This window comes from Acanthochromis polyacanthus, chromosome 19, assembly GCF_021347895.1.
Source record: "Acanthochromis polyacanthus isolate Apoly-LR-REF ecotype Palm Island chromosome 19, KAUST_Apoly_ChrSc, whole genome shotgun sequence".
Classification (NCBI taxonomy): domain Eukaryota; kingdom Metazoa; phylum Chordata; class Actinopteri; family Pomacentridae; genus Acanthochromis; species Acanthochromis polyacanthus.
In genome coordinates this window covers 22396979-22422221 of record NC_067131.1, presented here as the reverse complement: position 1 = coordinate 22422221, position 25243 = coordinate 22396979, and the positions used below count along the sequence as shown (strand labels likewise).

The window sequence follows — 25243 nt, the reverse complement described above, 5'->3', positions numbered from 1 at the left end:
AACTGCCTTTAGAGCAAACTGTTGGCGACAGTGGGAAGTAACAAAAAAATAGTCCCTTTTACCAAGCAGAACAATAAAAAGAAGAAAACTTCGATAGAACTAAGGCTCAGGGAGGTGGCCATTTGCTTTGACTGGTTGGGGTGAAGGTGGAGAGGAGGGAGTGGGGAAGTGTGTTGACACAACTTTACTCTTTACTGCCTTGTAAGCATGAATTTGATGATTCGGAGACAAGTATTTGTCCAAAACCTATTGGGAATTTCAAATATTTTCTACTTGGGTCTCATCCATAGACTCTAGAAGGATGTAGTTACTGTGACGACACTTGTTGTTTTTTGACTACTAATTTGAAGATTCAAATCTGACGTTCATCCATCTTAGTGTTCTGAAACTGGATGTAGAAGTAAGGGGTGGATCTGTCTGAGAAGTTGAGGACACTATGCAGTCAATAATAGTAGTGACCTGTCAGTCACAATGTTGGGTTTATTTGTTCAAAATAAACACATAAAATTGGGACCTGTATTCCCAAAACTTTCACAAAACATTTCTGTACACTGTCTTACTTGCAAAACTTCATTTATATGCACACTTTCAGTTCTAGACCTTCCCCAGGCAAATGGTTTGTTGCCATGAGAAGCCATATTAAACAGAGCTCATCTCAACCACTCTGGGGAGGATCAAGGCAAATTTTTATTGAAACGATTTGTTATTATTGGTAACCTGTCTTCTTTGCGATGTTTAATGTCATTTACCTAATGGATGTTGTGTGGAATTTCTTCATTGCAATTTCAGGTTTCTCCATATATGGAACATGTCCATAAATTATGCACATCCTGATTTTGGGCATCTAAACAATTTTACAAATATATTGTGTTCATGATTATAATGTCTGAATCTAATTAAAATTTGTCATCTGGTGGAATGATGTTTGGTAATTTATGCCTTCATATATTATTCGGGGTTACAGTCACTCATTAATTAAGATGACTTTTCTTGGTAGCACACCGTTTGCCTGATTAAAGCCCAGCAATGAAACATCAAAAGTATTTTTTCAAATTATGCGCTCTGCTAAACACCTGTCTCATAAAATAGAGATGTGAAGAGCTCCAACATTGTGTTCATTTAGAAAATGAACACAATGTTGTATTCAAAAAGTCTCAGAACAAACATTTGAACCATAAGCTCATTAGGACAATGCTAATGATTACTTGGGTTTATTGCCTTTAAAACCCAGAGCTTTTCTACTCAGTCATGGTGCTCACTGCTTGTTTTGCTCATGATGTGTTATCTACCATATTAAACACACCATATGGGCATGTTAACAAGGTATACAACTAGATTTCACCAGTGAGGTTCTTAGATAAACACACATAAATAGGTAATGATTTTTCCTGATTATAGTCTGACATAACTGGTAGTTTTTCATTCATAAAATCACCAGTTTGGGGCATTACAACATTTATTTACAAGAGATTAGGGTATAAATGACACAGTTCTCTCTCTGAACAGGACTCACCGACCTGCCCATACAGAAATAAAGGCTCAGCTCACCCTGGACTAACTATGACACAAATAATGCCTTCATCCCTGGTTTTCACCCTTTTTCTGTCACGATTTCACACTGGCAAACCCGAGCAGAGAACACACCACTAAGGCAGAGACAGGATAATAGGCAGGTTTATTGAGGGAAGGTGGGGGGATCGTGGAGGAGTGAGGAGCCAGAGGTGGATCCGGGAGGGTATGGTGAGGGGACGGAGCGGCGGAGATGCCAGACGGGGGAAGCCAGGCGCGGGTAGTCCGGGACGAAGAGGTGACAGGAAGGTCCAGTGGTCCAGGGAGGGAACCGAGAAGGGGAATCCGAAGAGGGGCACGGGGGGCGGCAGGCAGGACGGCAGGAGATCCGGGCAGCTGGGTCGCTCTGGGCAGAGGAAAGGACAGACAAACGTCAGTATTGAAACACGTAATTAAACAGGTTTCAGGCGGCGAGAGCGAAACTGACTGCGTGGGCAGAGTTTACGATCTGGCGGAGATTGGACGCAGGAACCGCAGGGCTTAAAGTGAAAAATAATCCTGAGCCTGAACTTTTTTGCTTTTGGGTGGGGGTCGGAGCACAATCTCGCTAACTAATAAAATGAAGATTATCTGCCTTCACAAACTCAGACTACAGATTATAGTAATACAATAATGGTCAATAGGTGGTAGTAGGTGCTCTGACGACAACATGGTGCAAATATATTGTTGAACAACCAATCAGTAAAAGACATGGAAAAGGACACTGATTCACTTTTAACAATATGCGCACCATCTGCACTATTTATTCTGAAATACAACTATGTAAACAATTACAGTGCAAAAAACCAACTAACTAAATAAAAATAAGAGAAAACTATAGTTCAGTTCAAAATAATAATAAAAAAAGATTAAAGTGCTCTAAGAACTGGTAACTTAAATAATCAGAAATAAATAGGAAAATTGAAAATAAACAAATACAGTTTACTACAGAAAACTAAAGTTCAATTAAAAAACATTTACAGTGCTACAAGAACTGGTAAGCTGAATCTTTTTTCCTCCCCTATCTATTTCTTCTTTCTTTTTGACATCTTGTTCCTTGGTGAAAAAAATTGAGAACCACTGCCTCCAGTGGTTCTCAAATTTTTTTCTGTCAGGCCACCCTTCAGAGGACAAAAACATCCGTGCCCCGCCTCAATAACTTTGTGTGTGTGTGTGTGTGTGTGTGTGTGTGTGTGTGTGTGTGTGTGTGTGTGTGTGTGTGTGTGTGTGTGTGTGTGTGTGTGTGACAGTGAGGTTTTTTAATACTAAAATGATCAAAATGTGAATATACAGGGGCTGTGTTATTTTTGTCTTGTTTTTCACAGTAAAGATCAGGAGAGTGAAACTCATCTTATTCCAGGTTCCACATTCAGCCCAATTTGATCTCCAGTGGGCTGCACCAGTAAAATCACAACATAATAACCTATAATTAACCACAACTTTTTTCCCTTTGTTTTAGTTCAAAAAAGTACATTCTAAAATTATCACATTTAATGAATTATCTTTTTACAAAATATCATGAACACCTTGAAATTTCTTAAGAGAAGCAAATTCAATTTCAGTAGTATTATACCTCAGTTTATCATTTACACAATACAACTGCCAGATTCTGATCTGATCCTTTGTTATCTACAAAGGAACACAACATTTAGTCACAGCTATGTGGAACTGAGCAATCTAGTATTTTACTTATTATCAAAACAACTTTTCATGGTCTAGAAATTATTTAAAATTTAGTTTTACATATTTACAATTTACAGTTAATGTCTTCTCTATAGTTTTTTTACACTCTGTAAAGTCATCCCGGGGTAGACGGATCCTGGTGGTGACATGATCAAGTACGCCGGTGTTCCAATCGCACATTAACGATGCGTCCTCCCGTTCTTGGGAGTCCGTACGTCCAAGCCCGAACGAACGCGAATGTCCAGCGCAGTTTGTGCACTGCGAAAAACATGCCGATGTTAAAACAATAGTTCAGCAAATTAGTTCCGCGAAGACGGACCTTTTCCTCACAGTCGCTCGCGCCCCCTTGTCATGCCAATAAACTGTAAATTAGTATTTTTATATCTTTATATACAGTCTATGGTCAAGCACCGGGTTCCTTCATATTTTTGAACTGGCAACCAAAGGGCTTGCCGTCTCTGTTCAACTCTTCCAACCACGGGAAGCACCATTTATTTTCAGTCCGCCAAGAAACACGGCACAGTTATGGGCCCGATTGGCATACGTTTGTCCTTCCATCTATTTGCCTGTGCGCAATATTACTCAAAAAAGTGGACAAACGAATCTGGATGAAATTTTCATCCATTCGTCATTGGTAGATGGACTAATATCTTTCTTTTCTTGAGCCAAACGTTGGCGCCGCACACCGGAATTCCGGCACGGTGCTGGAATACTTTAAGTCATGGAACCGATCTTTTTATGGCAGGAGGTGTAATCACTCGAATGAACCGCAGCTGCCCGGACTCTGGGGAGAGCACTGATTGCCAAGTGGAGGCAGCCGTGGGCCCACCTGGCACAGCGGAGGAGCGAGAGAGGGAGAGGGAGAGAGATAGGGAAAAGGAAGTGGGAAGTCAGGAAGGGCAGGGGGAGGAGGAGGCCCTGACATTTTCTGAATTTCTGTTTCACCTCTCATACAAGAGGCTTCTATACTGAACAAGCCTTTGGCAGAATAAATCTTCAGGCACATATCGGAGAATTCTAGTTGTCTTCTTCTCAAGCATTTTGGATTATCTAAGTGTATTTTTTTCTTTTGGTTATGTGAAAGTCTCATGTGCTTTGCTCTCCGACAGAGCCAGATTGTGACAGAATAAATAATGAGATTTAACTGTTTCTGTTTCTGGGGAGTTCCTACAAAGCCCCTTGAGGAATGCTGGCATTCTGTATGATATGCTGAGGGATCAAGACAAAACTTGGAATGCCTCCGAGGATTATTCCTGGAGGGTATACACAGCGGATGGAGCCATCAAGCTGCTATTCCAGAAACTTTCTAAGACAATAACATATATGCGCTCACAGGCTACAGTACACACACTCATTCACTGACACACAAATACACAAGTTTGAACATGGTCTGCATTTTAATTGCAGAGACGAGGACATTAGCCTGTCCATTACAATCATTGATCACATTATAATCTACAGTATGCAACAATAAAGAGTCACAAATAAACATCTGCTTTAGACATTATATCACACAAACATAAGCTATGTAAGCTGGGGAAATAGTAGTAAAAGTGATATACGGCAGGTCTCTGTTATGTTCTGGCCGCCAACATGTGTGTAGAGTACAAAGGCCTTTGGTTGGTTGGCTTTTGGGAGAAACAGGTTACAATGTTGTTTTGCTGTACACTGATGTCATCAGATGATTTTATATCAAGTCTCAAGGCACATAGATAAAAGTAACAGCACAAAAAAGTACATATCCACAGCTGCACACTGCTAGACACAAGCAGTTATGACCAGCTCACCTACAGTTTGTGTAGTCAGGATTATACAGTGAATTTCATACAGATGATGCTGATGATAACATTGAACCTGTTGTTGCTGTACAACTCTGAATCTTTTTGTTTCTGAGAGTTTATCCAGCAAAAAGGTGGCACCAATAGACTGTATATAAAGATGGCCAGGACGTCACCTATTGATTTTCATTGGAGTTGAGCAGCAGCCTCCGAGGCTGAAAAATGAAGCCAGCATGGAAGTATGCTCTTCCTCCAATGGCCGCTTTTGAATGGATTCAAAAGCGAGTCCATTCCTTCAGTCCCACATGGTAAAATGTCCAACTATACAGTAGAAATAAACAAGTTTACAGCCTGCCACAACAAAACAGTTATGGTCTCTATAGCTAATTTACACATTCACGGTAACTAGACAGGAGTTTTTATATAACTCACCCATTTAAATTGCATTAATAATTAAAATGATGCATAATTAAGGGCAAGACAGTCAGTGTGACCACACTGAGCCTATATATTGCTCCGCAGAAAACCTATAGAGTGATGCCACCAAGGATTTGTCCACCTTTATACACCGTCAGTAATTGGAGCTGAATTGAAGCCTAAAGAATGGCTTTACAGTCGATGTCATCTGATTAGATCCAGACCGTATAATGAGTGAAACAGAACAGAGGAAGTGACACTTGAAACCTGACTGGAGTTTGCTCCACACCAGGAATCTCATTCAAGACAGTCCTGTCCCTAAATATACCTCTCTTTGAGACCTAACATCTACTTAATGCTGGAATTATTTTCAAAATGAACAAGAGCATAGTCATCAGACAAAGTTATTTTACCTAATGACATCATAATGAAAGTGTGCAAAAAAGGTATTATGTTCATTTTTTCTGAGGCTTTTTGAAATTGAGTCTTTTGGAGCCAGAAACCAGTTGGTACCAGCACGTACTGACCCTCAGTGGTATTGCACTTTAAGGTACTTCCCACATTAACTTCAATTTCAAGCTATGGTTGTGGCCACTTGGTGGCACCCAGCAACACTGGTAACAAGAGGTGGGATATGCAAAGCTCCCCATGCAAAAACAAACAGAGGATGCCACAAATACATAGCGTTTATACTGAACAGTGCATCCTTAGGAGTGCACGTAATAGCCCTTCGCAAATCAACTTACGGTTCGAATAAAAAGAAACAGAGCGCAAGAAGACAGGGATTTCCAATCCCCCTGCCTCCACCTCTCATCTGTACACTATACAGTAGCAGGAACCAGCCAGAAATCTGGACAAATGTCCTCTTCACATTTGCCTCTGAACTGTACCCAACTAGCTAAGATACATGCCAACTCAGATAATCCTAACTTTTTCTGAATCTTGACCTAATCTCAATTGATCTTAATTTTTTACAAAAAGACAAAGAAAGCAGCTACTCCAGACACTGTCTCATTGCCCCAGCTCTCCTACGCTACATTTGCACTGGCTTTGGCACAAACCATCTTTAGCGACATCTATTAAACATCAAAATGGTCCATTAAGTCCATTAAGTATGTCCAAATAGCCAGTGGCAATGACAAGCATAGTATGCTTTCTTTAGTATGGTCAAGTACATTTCAGCTCATCTTGGTTTGGGTGGTTGTAAAATGTGTGTCACCTCATATCACTCCTCACTTGCTGTGCTCACGAATGAAAGACGGAGAGAGTGAAACAGATCTAAAGACACATGGAGAGAAAAAGTAATTTAACTCTGAATGCTGAGAGAATAGTTGTTCCACTGAGAGAATGAGAATGACAAATGAGTTTCTCACTGGGACTCACACATAATTTACAAATTCTGAAAAATAAAAATAACAGTATTTAGAAAGATATTACATGTTCCATTATGATTCTGTAATTGCCAAGTAACATATTTCTGGTTGGGGGTATCAGTCTCTATGAAGGCCTTGGTCTTATTACATAATGGCAGAGGCACTATGACTCCCCTGAACCAGAACTGCTCATCAGTTTTTGTTATACTTTGGTACAAGGAGCTTACATTAGAGTGACACATTGTGAGCAACAAGGCCTAATCACATGGAACTGTGTCTAGATGCATGCCTACAAATACCTGCAAACAAGGCTCAAAGGATATCTTCCCATTTTGACCTGTGAGTGAAGGTGTGACTGACCCTGCCAGAAATAACACCAGCAGCACTGTGTGAATGTCATGACAAATTATGGGATGTGTTGCCCACTACCAACTGGGACATGCCTATCTGTGTGATTATGTGTGGCCTCATGCAATTACTGTCAGCAGTAACCTCTCTGGGTGAGCCCTGTCTGCCTCCTCATCTCTTTTGATTGAGCTGACTGATGGCCTCTCACATGACTGATATACTGGGACGAAGTCAGTCTGACACCACAGCATATGGTCAGCAACCTCATTGCTGCCACCGAGGCTCTACAGTTGTTTGACAAATCTCCCGGCAACCTGGTGTGGCTCCATCATGGAGGTCCGTTGCGGAAGTAGCTGTGCACAAAAAGCCTAATAACTACGACAGAAGTACATATCTGCAGTGGATGTGAAATCATTCAGTCAGCATTAATGGAGTGATAAGGATTCCGAATTCAAGTGTTTGTGACATGGTCTTGGCTCTTGCACCTCTACAGGAAGCTTACTTGTGTGAGTACTTCATTTACTGGTGTTGTTGCTATGTAATAACTGAAGATGTTGTTAAATGGTTTAGGTTTAGATAAAAGCTTGGAGCTGTGCCAATAAATGAGTAGATACACCAGTTCAAAGCAGCCACAACTGATCGAAAGCCAAGCTGGTGGCTCTTTAGCTGTACTTGAGCTCAGCAGGGGCGAAGAAAAGGGTGACCAGTGAATGCAGCAACAATCGCCTCATGTATTGTTCTTCACTGTATTGATGAAGCGCTGTGAATTCATTTCCTCTTCTCCATGACGTCAATGGCTGAGGCTCATAGATCATTGATTAAATGAACACCAGCATCTGGTTTTGATCATATATGAGACATCTCTTTTACATGGAGCAAAGAAAAATCTTTTGATTTATATTAATATGCCAGTTGCTGAGTACTGTGTGCTGTTCACAACACAAACTGACAATTTAATCTGATATTCCTGTAACTGTTACCAACACCTTATGCTAATTTGACTGTAAAAATAAGGCCAGTTTACCTTAAAGCAGGCTTAGCACTACAAAGAGCCAGCACAGTGCTCTCAATTTGACTAATCAATGATATCACCACCAACAGGGAACAGGAGCTACAGGAAATATCAAACATGTTCTCCAGTTTGAGCTGTGTGAGGATATCACCACTGTGCAGGACAAGGGAATGATGCATGAAGATCTCCGGTACACTTGAAAAAATAATGCTTGGGCTCAACATAAAAATTAACAGTTTGCATTATGATGCATGATTAAATTTCATTCCTTCAACAAATTACAATGAGTTAGAGGAATTATCCTTTTGTTTTAACTGTCTGACATTGTCCAGGCATGCTGAGAAAGGGGAGGGGACTTGTATCCTGAATCCTGAAATCAGGAAAAATAAAGTTATCGAGACAATTTTAAGTTACCTCACCTGCCTCAACTTGAATTTAATTTTTAATCAACAAATGCAGGAATTTGAGATCAAATCACATGCAATATTATGTTGATGCAATTATCAACATTGCTACATCAGCCCATCCCATTAAAACAACAACTGTTTGCATGGTTTGCATTTAATCAAGTGGTGGGAATAGGTTCCTTGAATTACTATTTAGAGTGTATCGGACTGCCTTGATAAAGTTCAGTGACCCAAAGTGGAATGAAAATTTCCACGAGTAGTTCATCCTTTAACCAGCTGTGAGACAACAGTTGAAGTTTACATGATACCAACAGTACAACTTGTGTTACTAATGAGAGGAGGTGTAGTGTTGAAGAAAACTGGCCAATTTTGGGGAATTTTGCTTATGTTGCGCTCATCACTTGCCTGTCAGAAAATTGGATAAGATGTACACATCTAACAGTATCTTGGTTTCTTTTAAATGGATTTCTCAAGATACAATTTATAAAATCAAGTCATGATGTTTAAATGTGGCATTCAAAAGCAGGATACTTCAAAAACCCCAATCACAACGGGAGTGCTCAAGCCATTGTAAGTGCGGTCATTAAATGTGGATCTGTCCATAACATGAACAGTCACAAGATTTGGGAAAATCTTGCATTTGCATGTCCAGAAACAACTAAAATATAATTTTAAAAATCATTTAAAAACCAAATCCCAAAAGGAGATAAACACTTCTGGAATGCATGTAGCTGAAGAAGATGGGCCTGTCATGTAGGTTGGCAGGTATCGGGTCATGAACTAAGGCATTGGAAAATGTAAAAATGTAACCTTATAGTGTTGATAGTAGGGCTGGACCCGAATATCCCAAATATCTGAATATTCGTTCGCTACGGCGGTATCCGGATATTAATTTTGGTATCCGAAAATGGGACCCGGGAGACCAGACGAGCGGATCCGAATATTAGGGCCGTCTCTGCCACAAGCTGCCGCCGCCGCCCGCCAACCCCCCCCCCCCCCCCCCCCCCCCCCGGCAGACGTTAGGGGGCGGAACGAATATTCGGATATTCGTCTTTAACAGAGCCCGAATATTCGGAGGCTAGAAACCTCTATTCGGGCCAGCCCTAGTTGATAGATGGAATGTTAAAGGATCCTCAAGGTTGTTGCGATTAATTCCAAGGGTCCATGGAATGTCTATAGTGAACTGAGACAACAGCATTGTCATGTCTTCAGCTGCATTGCTAGGAGCCACAGCAAGAGCATGCCTAACAAGAGCTGCCTTTCTGTTGTTGTTATGATTCATCTACTGCCCAACATGCACTAAATCAAAGTTTTTGGTGTTATTTTTGCAACCTTAATTTTGAACCATTAGAAGACATGATAGTCATGGCAACAAGACAACATGTAGTGTAGTTGACTGTGAACACCGCCTATGGCTTGTTTCTGACTTTACTGTGACAAGGTGAGTGGATGTTGCCAACACTGTAATACACAGTATATGTATAGTTTATGTTACAAATGTTGCAGATTTAGAAAGACATGGACATTAACCAAACAGGAAGGGTTTGATTAAAGATGCTATCCAGTTGCATGTTGGGAAATGGATTGTTTTTGGAGATTGTGTGTATCTTTGCTCCTGCAGCTTTCAGTCTGACAATTCTTTTGAAAACATACCAGTGTAACTTAATGGAAGTCAAAAGAAAATCGCTGAAACACATCTTTAACCAAAATACGGAAAGGAAAATACGGCACATATACTGTGTTTGATCTATCGCTATATGCGTTTTTAAGGCTATTCCAAGCCGTCACTGCAGAGAGCAACAAACTTCCAAAATGATCTTCTGTGGCTGGAACTGAAAAGGATTCTGAAATGATTATATAGACGTTTCAAGTTGTCTCTCTTCTTCTCACTCACCCACACACAAACACCTAGTAGCTCTCTTCGTGTTTCTTGTGTTCTCAGTGGATACAATGCAAGACTGAGTTCTTTTGATATCCCACTCTGCGTCTCCCTCCGAGTTTGACTGCATGACACGTGTTCTTCTGATTGTTAGGGATCTTGGCGAGCACAGCGCTGACCGAGCCATATGGGAATGTGAGGGTCTCATTTTGACAGAAATTCACAAGTAGATGTGGGCTCTTTACAACAGTACCAAGGGCGACTACTGTATAGATCAGGACATGTTATAAAGTATGGATGATGGTTTTCACAAACCCAAAGTATATCTCAACAATACAGACTGTTACAGCAGAGTTTGCCTTTAAATTCATTTTGATTTGAGTCATCCATGTCTCCCCAAGACTCTGACAGAAAATGCTTCCTATATACAAAGTCACTGTTATGAAAGAGCAAGGTTAGAGCTTCTGCAGAGATGATTTACCACCCTTCAGTCGAAACAATAATCTGAAATGTTAAATTCAAGAGTTTACAGATCAATGCAGCTTCTCCAGTGAAAAGGCCAACCAGAGAGGGAAGAGAGCATCCTCACATTCTCAGTAAATAGAGGGGCTTTGCCTTTTTGTTGGCCTGATCATGCAAGACCAGACTAATCATCTGGCATGAATAAAATATGACTGTGAAATTATTCATCTTTGGGTTGTAGTTTCAGATTTTTATCTCTGAATGTCTCGAGAGAAACACTGTGCTGTGCCTTTTTCCAGAGAAATGTTGGATTTACTTCTTCAGTAGTATTTCCGTATTCAAAGAAATCAATGCTGAACCCTTTTATCTTTCAGGAAAAAAAAATCCATCAAGGAGAAAATGGATGGTGCTCAATCCCCTCAGACCTCCATCTACCACTGGTGAAGTTCTTTACTGGATCCACAGTGGCCCTTTCTCAGATCCTGCATCTTGTTTCAATTGTGATTTAGTCAGGATCACTTAAGATGACTCGATAGGAGCCATAAGCTGGCCAGCACAAACAGCACTTTTAATAACATTTAATTTCAAGACCACTTGTTAGTATGTGATTGAAAATAACTTCATTCAAAATACATGTGTGCTCCGCCTCAGGGTTAACAGCTTAAGTTGGCTCATTAACCCAGTTATCAGGAGTTTCGAGCTGGAGTCAGTGTACTTTCCCTGACCCCCTTAAGAAATTGTTTATTTTTCATTTAGACTTTGCTCATGTGTCCATGAGCAGCTATTACATCACACTTCAGCCCCCACATCTTTGAGCCGGGGTCACGAGCAGTGCACTGGCAGCCCTACAGACTGCTCTCAAGCCTTCCTCCTCAGATGCTGGTCTGCAGCTCGCCATTGAGCAGAGCGGCATTGTGAGTCTCTAGGTTGGCGTTGATGATCATGGCTTCATTCACCATCCTGCTCCTGTCCACCCTGCTGTCGCTGCGCTCGATCTCGTCCAGGCCCGCCACCTTTTTCAGGCAGAGAACATTCTGAAAGCTCTTCTTAAAGTTGTCCGACAGGAAGGCATACAGGATGGGGTTGGCGCAGCTGTTGGCGTAACCGAGCACTACCACGAAGTCAAATGCGCTCTTCACGGCGGAGGTTGGTTTGATGGAGCTGGTGACGGAGGTGACGTTGAAGATGTAGAAAGGCAGCCAGCAGAGAACAAACACGGCCACCACGATGGACACCATCCGCGTCACCTTACGCTCTGAACGCTTGCGCTTTGTGGAACCCACACGCATGCCAGAAGATTTCACCTGGTAAAGAGAATCACTGTCAGTGACTTGAAACCTGAACGCAGTGTTAACGCAGAAACATCAAGAAACTAAGTTGACATTTTAGAATATATGCTTTTTCACGTGGATTAAAAGATTCCAATATACACTACTGTACAAAAGTTTGGGGTCACTTAGAAATATCTGTATTTCATCTGTATATGTAAATCTTTTTTTTTTTTCAATCAAGATAGAATGGAATTAATCAAAAATACAGTCCAGACATTGTCAATGTGGTAAATGACTATTCTAGCTGGAAACAGCAGATTTTTAATGGAATTTCTGCATAGGTATACAGAGGTACATTTTCAGCAACCTTCACTTCTGTGTGGTACATTGTGTTAGCGAATTGTGTTGAAATGCTAATTGATGATTAGAAAACCCTTGTGTAATTATGTTAGCACAAGAATAAGAGTGTGAGTTTTCATGGAAAACATAAAATTGTCTGGGTGAACCCAAACTTTTCAACTGTAGTATGTTAAATATGAAGCTTTATTCAAGACTAAAGGCAGTGATGTGGGTTTTGATGAACACACCACGTACCATAACATGCAGTTAGCCATACTTTAACTATTTTTTTAGTACACTTTAGCAAACAAGCTATAATATGGTAATTAGTGAGCATTAATGAGCTGATCTTTCTACTAATTGGAGTCAACAGGCTCCTGGCTGAAGCTTTATTTTTAGAGGGCAGACAGGAAGGTGATATTCTCATGTACCTCCTTGCAAGAAAGTGAATAAATAAATAGCTAAGCAAGGTAAATAATTTTGCATATTACCTCCAGCAACCAGTAGAGCAGCTGATAAAGAAGAAGAATTCTTGCACAGTTTTATTTTACATGGCTTGTATTGACTTTAATTGAAGGCCACATCTGTATCAGAGTAAATCATGCTTTTGTTCATTTAAATCTGCCTGACCAATTTAAGTCACTTTTAATCGAAATGTCCCTTCTTTTTTATTTCAGTACAAGTTCAATAAATGCCTGTGAAATTACAATCGTTACTATGATTTCCATAGGTTGCCTGGATAGTCTTCCTGGGAGAGTTAGCTCCTGTTTAGTCTGCAGTCCTTTGATCAATTGGCACCATGAAATGCATCAAATGAAAAATGGCTGTGGCATTGTCATGAATTAATAAAATGTTTTTTCGCATTTTGAATTTCTGTGTTTTTGTGCTAATGATTAAATGGTACCATTGGAGCACAATGGAGTCTACAGCCACCCAGACCCCATCGCACAACTACATTGAGTATTATATCATACTTGTAACCATGCAATGGTATGTATGTATTAGCTACGCTGTATGTAAATTATATGTAAAGCATTAATAAAATGGTAGCCTAACGGGCTATTATGATAAGACTGTCTTTACTTTCATATGCTTTCAGCCACTCATGATTTTACTTATTCATTCATTCATTTATTTTTTTAACTTCCATGCTGTAATTAACCCTCAAGCGACCAAGCTATTTTAGCGACTAAAATGACCGACTGGGGTCATTTATGACTATATTTTACACAGGAATATGTCTACTTTATTGCCTCTTTTTGTGCTTTCTTACCTATTCCACTCCACTGCATTTTAAGATGGATATTCTAAAATAACCTTCTTTTATTATTCATGGATTTTAATCATTTTTGACTCAGAGCTAAAGTAAAACCATATGAACAATATGATGCATTGTAAGAACGCAATAACATTTATTTAGACACGCTTTGTCTGCCACTTCTTTTAAAACTTTATTCTTTTTGTTTCCTCAATAGTAAATCAAAAGTACATAAAAACAAAATCTACACAAACATCTTGTCTGTATGTGTGCAATGTAACATGCAGAGAAGTATTTAGATTAGGGGCGGCAGTGGCTCAGGTGGCAGAGCCATTCATCCAATGCGAGACACTTTACCCACCTTACCTCCAGTGCTGCCACTTACACTGGTGTATGAATGTGTATGCTGTGTAATGTTGGTGGTGGTCAGAGGGGTAGTAGGAGTGGATTGGCAGCCAGTCAGTCTGCCCCAGGGCAGCTGTGGCTAAAAATGTAGGTCTACCAGCTATAGTGCACTGCAAAACACTGAAATATAGCGATGAATAAAAAATGAATAAAACTAAGGCCTACAATAGTGAAAAATCTATACATCTTTCTGGGGTCATAAGTGACCCCAGACAAGTTTCCATTATCTTTGTTGGCCGATCTCTACAAAAAACTTTGAGCAGCTGTTGGACAAGTAGATTGACAAATTCATGGTAGGAAACATTTTTCAGATAAAAGATATAAAAACGGCAAATATAATTATATGGCTGGGGTCATAAATGACCCCATTCGATCGCTTGAGGGTTAAGGACCAGTGCATACATACACACTACACATACATCCTCTGGGTCAGTTGGGATTTGGGGGCAGAGACACAGTAAAAAAAAAATATTTGAAGACTATTCTATGTTTAATGTAAAAATACAAAAAAAACAAAAAAACATTGACAATAATACACTGGCCAGTGCCTCCACACATGTATGTCTCTCATGTGTGTCCAAACCCTCCCAGACTAGCGTGTACCATAAATTATTGCTTGACCAGATGTGCTATATAATACGTAATGTAGGTGTGATGCACTGCATCCATGGCTGGCTGTAGGCTATTTCCCCCGATGCTAATGGTATAATCCAATTACAAGTGCCAAATGCAGAATTGGAAAGCAAGAATAATGAAATTTTCTTTTCTTTCTTTTTTTTTTTTTAACAAAAATCAAATCATGAAATATAAAACCAGAGGTAAACAGTCAACAAATCAAAAATAAAATTCAATCAAAATACTTTAAAAATCATGATGTATTTCTATGTCAGGCCTAGACAATATTGAACGGGCTTGGAATTGAGTATACAAGACAAAAAATGCAAAAGCAACACATGCATAGGCAGACTCTCACCTTGACTATAATGAGCAGGTAGCACAGACATATTACTGCCAGCGGGAGGAAGAATCCAATGAAGAAGGTGTAGAATATGAAGGCTGTGGAATAGACATCCTTGGGCTCTGGCCACACGATGCCACATACTGGCACCTTGTTCAGCCTACTGAAGATCATTGTTGGTAGGATGACTAACAGCGACACACCCCATACTGTGAGGTTGATTAGTTTGGCTACCCTCGGCTTCCGCCATTTTGTGGACTTAATAGGGTGGACCACAGCCAGGTATCGATCGATGCTCATGACCATCAGGCAGAAGATGCTGGTGAACTGATTAAGAGAGTCTGGGATGAAGTGAAAGAGGGAGCAGACGATTGGAGAGAGGATGAAGGTGAGGTGACGTTACATGTTGCATACTTAAAAATCTCTAAAGTGAGACTGAAAATTTTTAAAGAACCCTTATTATGAGAATTTACAGGTTTATCAGTTTATTTGTAGCGACTCCTATTATATGTGTTTACGTGCTTTAATGTTGTAAAAACACATTTACTTTTTCATATTATCCAAACTGGCCATTTTATCTCTTGTCTCTTCTGAAAAGTCCAGTCTGATGTTATTGGTCAGGTGTCCCAACGACTGATACCAGTCTTCTATCTGTCAATTGACTCTTTTAAACCTCAAAACCCACCAATGGTTTCGAAATGCAAATAACACCCAAAATTACTTCATTTATCAGAGCCACGAAGTGTAACAACAAAGAGCATCAGATTTAATATTACCTTTTCATTGTAAGATTTCATGAAAATCACTGTTCTGCATGTCTCCTTTAAAAATGTACTGAAAATTGAAGAAAACTAAATCGTTTGCACCAGATTCTGTAAAAAAATAAAAATTTCTGTACAGCTGAGCAGTCATGAGTGACTCATGTGACAAAAATCCTGAAAAGTTTTAGGGAAACTGCAGGCTGTGATTACACAGCAATGAGAGGAGATGATAAGAGACACTGACAGGAAAATAAAACAGGCTTGGTCAATAAAATAAATGCAACACAGTTTAGAAACTGTAGAAAAGCAAATGAGTTGTCATCAGGTTGTTGGAAGATACATTTCAATAACCTCTATAGCTCATGAATCTGTGTTTTCACTGATATTGATAAAAACCTTTTAGTTGTTTTTTTTCTGATTTGTGGCATTATAACTGTGTTGTGCTGCACAGAAGACAATTTTGAGTTCTTCTAGCCATGGTTGTGCTGTTTCTATACACATTTAGGACTTTATATTACAGTGAAAAATGTGCCACCAGTGGCTAAAGCCAAAGCTGAAAGCTGAGATTATGGCAAAGAGATGATATTTTAACTTGGCAATAAAACTGGTTTGCAGGAAACCATGCTTATTATAATGTATCTGTGGACATTATAGTGCATCTTGTTGGTTTGATAACAAGAAGATGCTAGGAAATCGCTGAACCTTTGTAAAGGAGTCCTACACACAATCTCTTTGAAAAGTTCACATCTGGTTTTATAACTGTGTTGTTGTTTTTTTACAAATAAAAACACACAAGATACACTTTTTGTGACTGAGAATTCAAAGTGTTTTGATTTAGTTTTGTTTTGACAGGGGTAGTCTATCTGTTTCCCCTGCTTCCTGTCAGTATGCTAAGCTAAGCTAAGGTGGCAGTCTTTTGCCTTTAGTTTTATATTCAACTGTGAGCTATAAGATAGGTCTTTTCATCTAAGATCTGTCAAGTATTTACCAAACTATTTCTTTAAAATACATAGACTACCGTTCAAAAGTTTGTGGTCACCCAGGCAATTTCATGTTTTCCATGAAAACTCACACTGGAAAACCCTTGTTTTCCACGAAAACAAGGGTTTTCTAGCCATCAATCAGCCTTTCAACACAAATAGCTAATGCAATGTAGCATTAGAACACAGGAGTGATGGTTGCTGGAAATGGGCCTCTGTACCCCTATGTAGATATTCCATTAAAAATCAGCCATTTCCAGCTAGAATAGTCATTTATCACATGAACAATGTCTCGACTGTATTTCTGATTCATTTAATGTTACCTTCATTGAAAAAACGCTTTTCTTTCAAAATAAGTAAATATCTAAGTGACCGCAAAGTTTTGAACGGTAGTGTACATATCCACATGCACTTTTTCAGTTGCAGCTGAACTAACTTTATTTTTTCCTGTTGCAACCACAGTAGATAATAATTCCAGGACGATTTCACTCTTGAGGAACCTAAAGCTCCTCTTTGTGAAACTGTTTCTACTCTCTGCAGTGAACCATTAGCCTTCTGCTCTATACCCACCTACAGTCATGATCACCCTGCACAGAGCCTCTCCAAAGGGCCAGTGGACCAGTGCCAGCTGCAGGGCGATGAATGGCAGGCTCATCATGCACAGAACATCTGCCACTGCCAGGTTCAGGATGTATATGTTGGTCACTGTCTTCATTTTGGCGTATCGCAGGATCACATAGATGACCAGGGTGTTGCCACACAATCCCACGGCGCACACCATGAAATAGATAAAGGTGATGACCACTGAGCTGGTCTTGTCTTGGTGAGACTCCCTGGTCTCGGTGATGTTCTGGACTTCTGACTCATTCCCTTGGATATAGCTGTCATACAGGAGGGGCTCGGGAATGGAGATGTTGGGGGAAACAGAGAGGAAGGGCCACGGATCCAAGGCCATGATAGCTGAGACGATTTTCAACTATCAAAGGGTTCTAAGTGTCTAATGCTAGTAAAAATGTGAGGGATGAAGGTGTAATCACAGGAGGAGTCAAGGAGTATAGTGATGGTAATTTTTAATGGCTCTGAATCACATGCTTAAAAGCATTTATTTTACTACCCAAGGCTGTAGAGATAAGGTTAAAGGGACGTCAGGGAGTTCGTTCTTAGATAGAAGAGCCTGGGGTACTGGGAATTGGAGAATTTGTGATTTAAGGGTCTGGGACCTTGGGGATTGGGATGACAGGGGATTTTCATGTATGATGACTTGCAGTTATCACATCCCAGTAGGACAGTGACAGCAAAAGAGCAAGATAGCTCTATGGGGAGAGAGAGCAGAGTGAAAACATAGTAAGGTTAGCTGGAGAACAGAGAATATGTAATTTGACTTCAAGATCAATGGCAACAGTTATAAGATTATCTAACGTACGCGCTTTCACACCCAGACACAATCAGAGTTACATATAAAATATTCTCTCTCAAGAATGCTCCAAATTACATTTCACATGTTCAGTTCTTATTCCTCCTAATTATCCCCAATACAGCTTATTACTCTCACAGCAAAAATCTGGCAGATCGAGATGTGGAGGAAGTGGGCAAGTCCAGATTTTATGATGCGCAGTTTAATAGAAAAACGGGGATTTGGAGGGCTAGTTGCTGCAATAACAGCCACCAGGACATGTGAAATCGCAGACAAACACACACATTTGCTCATATATAAGGCAAACATAGGTGTAGGTGACACCAAAGCTTATCATGACTTCTGCATTACAGTCATATTAATATGTTTTCTACTGTTGTACATGTATATGCTGATATCTACTGAGTCTTATCTGTTTTTCTACCTTTTCCTTGCTGTCTAAGTCAGATCATAAATCCTCTAAGGCAACACTGAGTCCAGTAGTCCAGGTTGGCTGCATGTGTGTGTATGCCTTCCCCAGCATGCATACATGTAAAAAGGTACGCCTGAGCAAAAGAACCATGAGGGCACCGCGCTACTGAAGACAAATGTTTATTCAATTGATCTTGGGGGACAAACAGCTCTGACACTGGAGCAGGATCACTCACTCTTCCCCCGCAGTGACAGCATCTGGCTCAACGGGGACAACAGTCCAATTCCTGCCATCGTAATTTAGCTGAATTACGTGAGATTAGCACGTAGACATTTAGATTGCCTTTGGAGGTAATGACAATTATGGTCATAAAAGATTAACCGCAAGTTTTAAAAGATAAGGATCATAATACATGTGGATTATATGTTTAGATTTTTTGGGGGGACAATCATATGGAATACTTTCTATTTTATTCTGTAAAAGGTAAACACAACAACAAAAGACACATGAGCAGTTGCCAGAGCTGGAAGGGACGTCATCACACAATGTGTTTTATTTCTCTGCAGTGAAAACAACCAAAGGGAGTCAAGGCTAGAGCAACATGTCTGGTTATAAAAATATTTTTTGCCATTAGTCATTGATTAAACCCATAAACACTCATCTCTGTGTATCAGAGTAACACATTCATTTATTCCTATCCAGGAAAGTCATCATTTCCTAACTCGATTTTGTCGCTTTCTGTAAAATGTGCAGATTTATGAAGTTTATGCCTCTCGCTCCACCCTCCATTCTGCCACCTGCTGCAACTCGAACACACCAGCTCACTTACAATTCAGCTACAACACTCTAGAACAACTCTACATTACACAAGTTGTAGCACTGGTGTAACTTAGCCATAAATGTTTGAGCGTGAAATTAATTCAGAAGAAAAATAGTGTTACTGATCATCAAACCCTGCAAGCTGACAGAATAAGTTTCCTGGATTTGTTACCTATGCAAACTCAGGAAGTCTGAATACGTGTTTTTGTTGTTTGTAAGCTGCAATTTTCAAGGCAGAAATGCTCAGTCATTGGATACACTGTGTATTACATGCATTGTGTGGCTTCTAGCATATAAAAACACCATGTGGACGTGTTAACAAGGTAGAAAACTTGATTTTCATAGGAGGTAGAATAGGAACTGACAACTGCATGGAAGAAAGCATCTACAATAGAACTTGCATCAGTCTGCTTTCTTAATCTGCTAAATAACTTAAAACTCACTAGTTAAAGAATCATTGCAGAATTCAAGAGGCCAAACTGAGAGTAAGTTTGAGGCACAATGCATTGTCACAAATAGAGAAAAAAAAAGTGTGAAGCATAAATACAGTGAAATTGCATCCTTTAAAACATGGGTTGATGTGGCAACACCTGTGGTTGCTGCTGTTAACACCGAAGGCAGACATGATGACCCCTCCACTAACAATAAGAACTGCTGTAGAGGGAGGTCATTCCTCAGTTCTAATACACTGAATACTTTGGTTAAGAATTAATGAATGTTGTAAAAAAAAAAAGGGGGGGGGGGGGGGGTTGATTTTGTGAAAATGCAAAGAAAAATAATGTTGCGTGCACAAAAATAATGGGAATTAGCATTTGAAAATACAATACTGGTGGAGCCCTATTATTAGGCATAGTTGCCTGTAAGGCTGAGAGTGAGTCAGAGTGACAAAGGATATTCAGTGTTACTGGCTTGCAGGAGTAAACTCTGGTAATTAGTGTGCAGTGTCAGCCTATTTTTGTGGTTTAATTATAAAGCAGTGTAATTGTATTCCTGGGTGTAAGAGGAGATATAGTGCTATTACGACTCTTGCAAATGGAAACTCAAATTGCAGTATTGCTGTTAGGAGCTGCTTCTCAGCTCAGCATGTGAATAGATGAAGGGATTTGAGTGGAGCTCGGCTTGATCCAGCCTCACAGTTAACCTGCAGGTGTGTGCGCTTTGTCCAGCACAACGGGAGGCTTTCAATCACTCCGAAGTGAAAACACGCCTCCAATAATGATCAGGTTGCTTTCTACTGAAGGACATTTTGACATAACATGGCTGCTGCGCACACCAAACCTTTGACCTCTCGACACCAACCATTTAATTTACCCAACTACACAACTGCTCTTTGTTTGCTCTCCTCAGTTTATCCTGTTTGTGTAATGGATTTGCAACTGTTTCCGTTATCTTTCTGTGTACAACTGGGCTCTACTTTAACCAAAAATGGAAAAGAGACTTAGAATCACACACAAAGCACAAGTTTGGCATTCAAATTGCAGTTTTCATATTTAATTTGGTACCAAAAACTAAGGAAACGCTGCGCCATGATTTCGCAAGTGCGCGTACTTCATTACGGATTTGATAAAAATGCAACTTTAACAGAAAAAATAGATCTGACAATGTAAGGGTCACATTACCGTGCGCATAAGCGAACCAAAGCCCACACAGAAATGCCTGCAAATGAGGAAAGAGGAACACCATAAAAAAAATCAGCACATCTTTTCCATCACTTACTCTGAGACAGAAAACTTCCCCCTCACATCACGTCCACAGTGACAAGCGGTCCCTCCGCGGAGAATACGGAATCCACCTGTTCCAAAGGGGCTCTGACCTGCTGGAAAGCTGCATCCTACCAGCCTCTCCATCCACCTGCTCCGACAGTGCTGCGCACGCATCTGGGGCTCAGCCGCCCCTTGCCACCTTTAACAAGAGCTGCTGATTGCACTACATCTCTCAGGTCATTTTGATCTCCAAGAAATATTCTCCAATGGTAAAGAAAACTTTGGCAGACCGCTGCTTCAACCCGACGGAAGAGAACAACAGAAGAAGAAAACCGACATGCGCTCAGAGTGCGCTGCGTCCAATGAGTAAAGCCTTGGCACCCGACGCTCCGCGACGAGTCAGACGAAGCAGCAGGACTGCACCGAAGAGAGAGAGAGAGAGAGAGAGAGAGAGAGAGAGAGAGAGAGAGAGAGAGAGAGAGAGAGAGAGAGATGGACGGACGGATGGACAGAGAGGCTGATTAGAAACGCTGAGCACGTGTCTTCTTGCGCGTCTTTGTGCGGAGATGTGCTGATTTTCAGTCACTCATAACGAGTTGACACTTTTTTTCCCGTGCCTTTTCATACAGACTTTATTTCTGCATCATTGTAACATTCTAGATGTAAACTACACCAAATGATTTCGGATCGATCAAGAATATCGATATATGAAGCACATACCTGAATTCTGACAACTGCAGTGCCAAAATGTGTGTTCTCCTTTGTCCTCCAGATGCATCAGAAATGTTTTTTTTTGTGTGTGGATTCTTGCAAAGCACATCAATGAACAGGGAAATTAACTCCAAAATGCTCCAGAAAATGATACCACAATTAGACTGTCTATTCAAATTTGTCAGCTTCCACTGAAATTATTTCAAGTGTTACCCAGGCCTTACACATGTAGATAACTGTCAGTGATGGCATCCGGAGCTGAAGATGAAGCCAATCCAACAGCCAGTCTTTTGTCATTATATGTAGGAGGAGTTCTCAAGCAAGTGCAGATGATGGGTATCTTCCATGACCTCTCTCAGTGGTGAGCTCCATGAGAAAATGTCCTACCACTTCTCTCAGCATAGCAACTAAAAAGTGCAGCTATTCTTATACTGGCTGTCGTCCTATTAAAGATTAATAGCCCTATTTGGGACCAAAATAATAGTAGAGACTAGGGATAGTTATAGTTGGGAAGCACGATTAAAAAACAAAAGTTGATAAAAAGAGGTGTTCTGAGGAAATCTTGTGTTTAGTTACTCAGAACAAAGAGCTCCATCAGTGTAGATCAGTATGCAGCCAGACGGGTTATTGGTTCACATGTGTGCTTGCTGTGTTTGAGGTCAGCAAGTTTTCTGGGTGAGTTCATTATTTTCTGTGTCACCATGAGCCGAATCAATCCAGTCACCTTTTCAGTTGATCTGGAAATCATTAACAGCACAAGTGACCCTGTAGCCTTCTAATATTATTGAAGAATAGTTGAAGATTTTCGTGCCAGGATTAGAAGACTGATGCTAAATATTTAGCAACAGATGGGTAACAGGAAAGGAAACCTGAACCCATGGGTCCCTACAGAGATCTGGTTATCTCTGTTGTACTGTTGGAACAATTTGCTGGCATGGTTTAGATCCAGTTGTCCCCTTAGAGGGAAGGGCCACTGCAAATCAACACCAAGTCAATGAAACATCCTGAGAGGGTTGACCTCTTCCAGGGAAACAAAGCTCATCGATAGGACATGAGGGGTCCCTAAATGGTTCGATGAATATGAAATGATCATCTCCAGATCAACTTTATATTTGAATAAACTTTATTGTCATTTCATAGAGTACAAGTACTAAGACCACAAAATGCAGTTAATTATCCAACCAAAAGTGCAAAAGAAGCAGTGAAGTACATTATATGCAGTATGGTAGTATGTTACCGTATAAACAGAATAAACAGTAGAAACAGTGTTTATTATGACTTCACAGTCACCAGATCCCAACCCACTGAAACACTTATGGGAAATTTTGGACCCAAAATGGTGGATTCCCATCCAATGTTTTCCACTACCATCATCATAACACAAAATGAGAGAAGGTCTTTTGTCCATCCGTCCAGCAGAATTGCTGAGTACTATGGCTGTTCTGTTTGCAAATGATTGACATTTGACATAGATTGGGTATAAAAGATAGATAGCACCGCTGATGTTACCCATCAGTTTGAGGACGATAGTTTTGATACTCTGAGTTTGGCATTTGGTCATCACCATGTTGGTCTTTTGAAACTGACCACAACAAAGGAGGGGTGGATCTGATGGGATCACCAAAGGACATTGGGCATGGTGATAAGATAGCACCACGTAAAAGCATTACCTCATCATCATCATCGATTATTTTCATCTCATTTACTAAAGGAACATCATGTTGTATTCAAAAAGTCTTGAAACTTCCAATTGAGACCATAAACTCATTGGGAAAATGCTTACTGAGCTAACCAATCAGGTGGGAAGGAATGTATTTTTCTCATAGACCTCTATGCAATCAAACTTCTTCCTGGAATCAGTGGAGTCACCCTCTGTTGGCTGTCAGACAGAAGTCAGCTTTAATGGCCAGCATACAAGGAATTTGGTTTTGATTGTTGGTGTCACCCTATGAATATGGAAGAGAATAATAAAAATAAAGAAACTATAGAAAAAGGAACAGGGAGGAAAAATAGAAGTAATAAAATTAAATATTTAACTTAACATAAAGACTTAAAAAAGGGAAAAAATGCTAGCTATACTGTGTCTGAGAGTCCTGGTATCTACCTAACAGCACCTCTGAAGGTGTTTCTAGATGAAAAAAAAATCTACAATTGCTTCTTGTCATTCAGGTGACCATCTGTCTTATTGTGTATACTATCCCTATGCTCCAGCTGTTGCATAACCTATTTGACAAGGTTGAGTCTGCCAGTGTGTTTGTGCGTTTCTGACATTGCTGTGTTAAGAAGTAGCCAATACTAGTGGATATTCCCTTTGTGCATGAGCCAAAAATGCTGTAAAATTCATAAATGCATAATGTCATTATATTAAGTTGCCTTTAATTAAGATAAGATAAGATAAGATAAGATAAGATAAGATAAGATAAGATAAGATAAGATAATCCTTTATTGATCCCCAGAGGGGAAATTCAGGTATTGCAGCAGCACAGGGCAAGAACAAGAATTTGTATTAAGACTTTATAACAGAATAAGTAAAAACCAACTGTTACTGTATTTCATCATGTGCTGTCAGCAGTTTGCCTGAAAATCATGGCCTGTGGGGAAAATGCTTTTTGGGTCATAGGAATTTGTTTTTTCGTTGCAAAACTGTAATTGGTTACTGTGCAAATTTGACGTTAAAGGCATTATGGAGGATGTTTTTGTTGTTTAATTTTTGTGATTCACATAAAATGAATATACTGACCTTTAGTGGACTTGTATGTATGGTTTCTAAAAGAATAAAAAATGTAAAAAAAATAACTGTGGACATGACAGGACCTGAAAAACATCAGCCAATCAACGCGCTCTGACCGAGGCGTTTGCTTTGCTCCCTTTCCTGTCAATCAAAAATCTTCCGGCTCAGGCCTAGTTACGTAGATTATGTACACCTTGGACTTACGTGTTTTGTGTATGTGTTGCTTTGGTATAGCTTCGTAGTTAGCTGGCGACTTGTTTTGCTCATCTTTTTTGACATAATGGCAGATAAAGATCCAGGGGGACACAGCCGCAAAAAGAAAGGCATTTTTTGAGGTCAGAGAAAATAAAAGACAACTGGATCGCGAGAATGCAAAAACAAAAGTGATTATTGGCGAGTCATTTGGGCGATGCCTTGGTTGCTAAATTCCTTCTGGACAGGTATTATTGTATTATACTGCGGCTGTAGGCAACTTCACGAGTCCTACGCAAGTTTCTGGAGGGGGGCGTTTCTTCGTAAATGTTAAGAGGGGGGAGGTTAGAGGGGGGTGAGGGAGATGAAATACTCAAGCACA

At 40.1% G+C, this 25243-nt stretch overlaps 1 protein-coding gene across 1 annotated transcript; it reads right to left on the bottom strand.

Moving 5' to 3' along the window:
* Nucleotides 1-4609: 4609 nt before the first annotated feature.
* LOC110960479 (somatostatin receptor type 2-like) lies at nt 4610-21651 on the bottom strand. Its single transcript, XM_022207729.2, has 4 exons — nt 21241-21651; nt 17450-18192; nt 15154-15479; nt 4610-12211 (listed from the first exon to the last, which is right to left on the bottom strand). The coding sequence occupies exons 2-4, from the start codon at nt 17832-17834 to the stop codon at nt 11780-11782; spliced, it is 1143 nt and encodes a 380-aa protein (XP_022063421.2). The 5' UTR covers nt 17835-18192; nt 21241-21651; the 3' UTR covers nt 4610-11779.
* Between the last annotated feature and the right edge of the window lie 3592 nt (nt 21652-25243).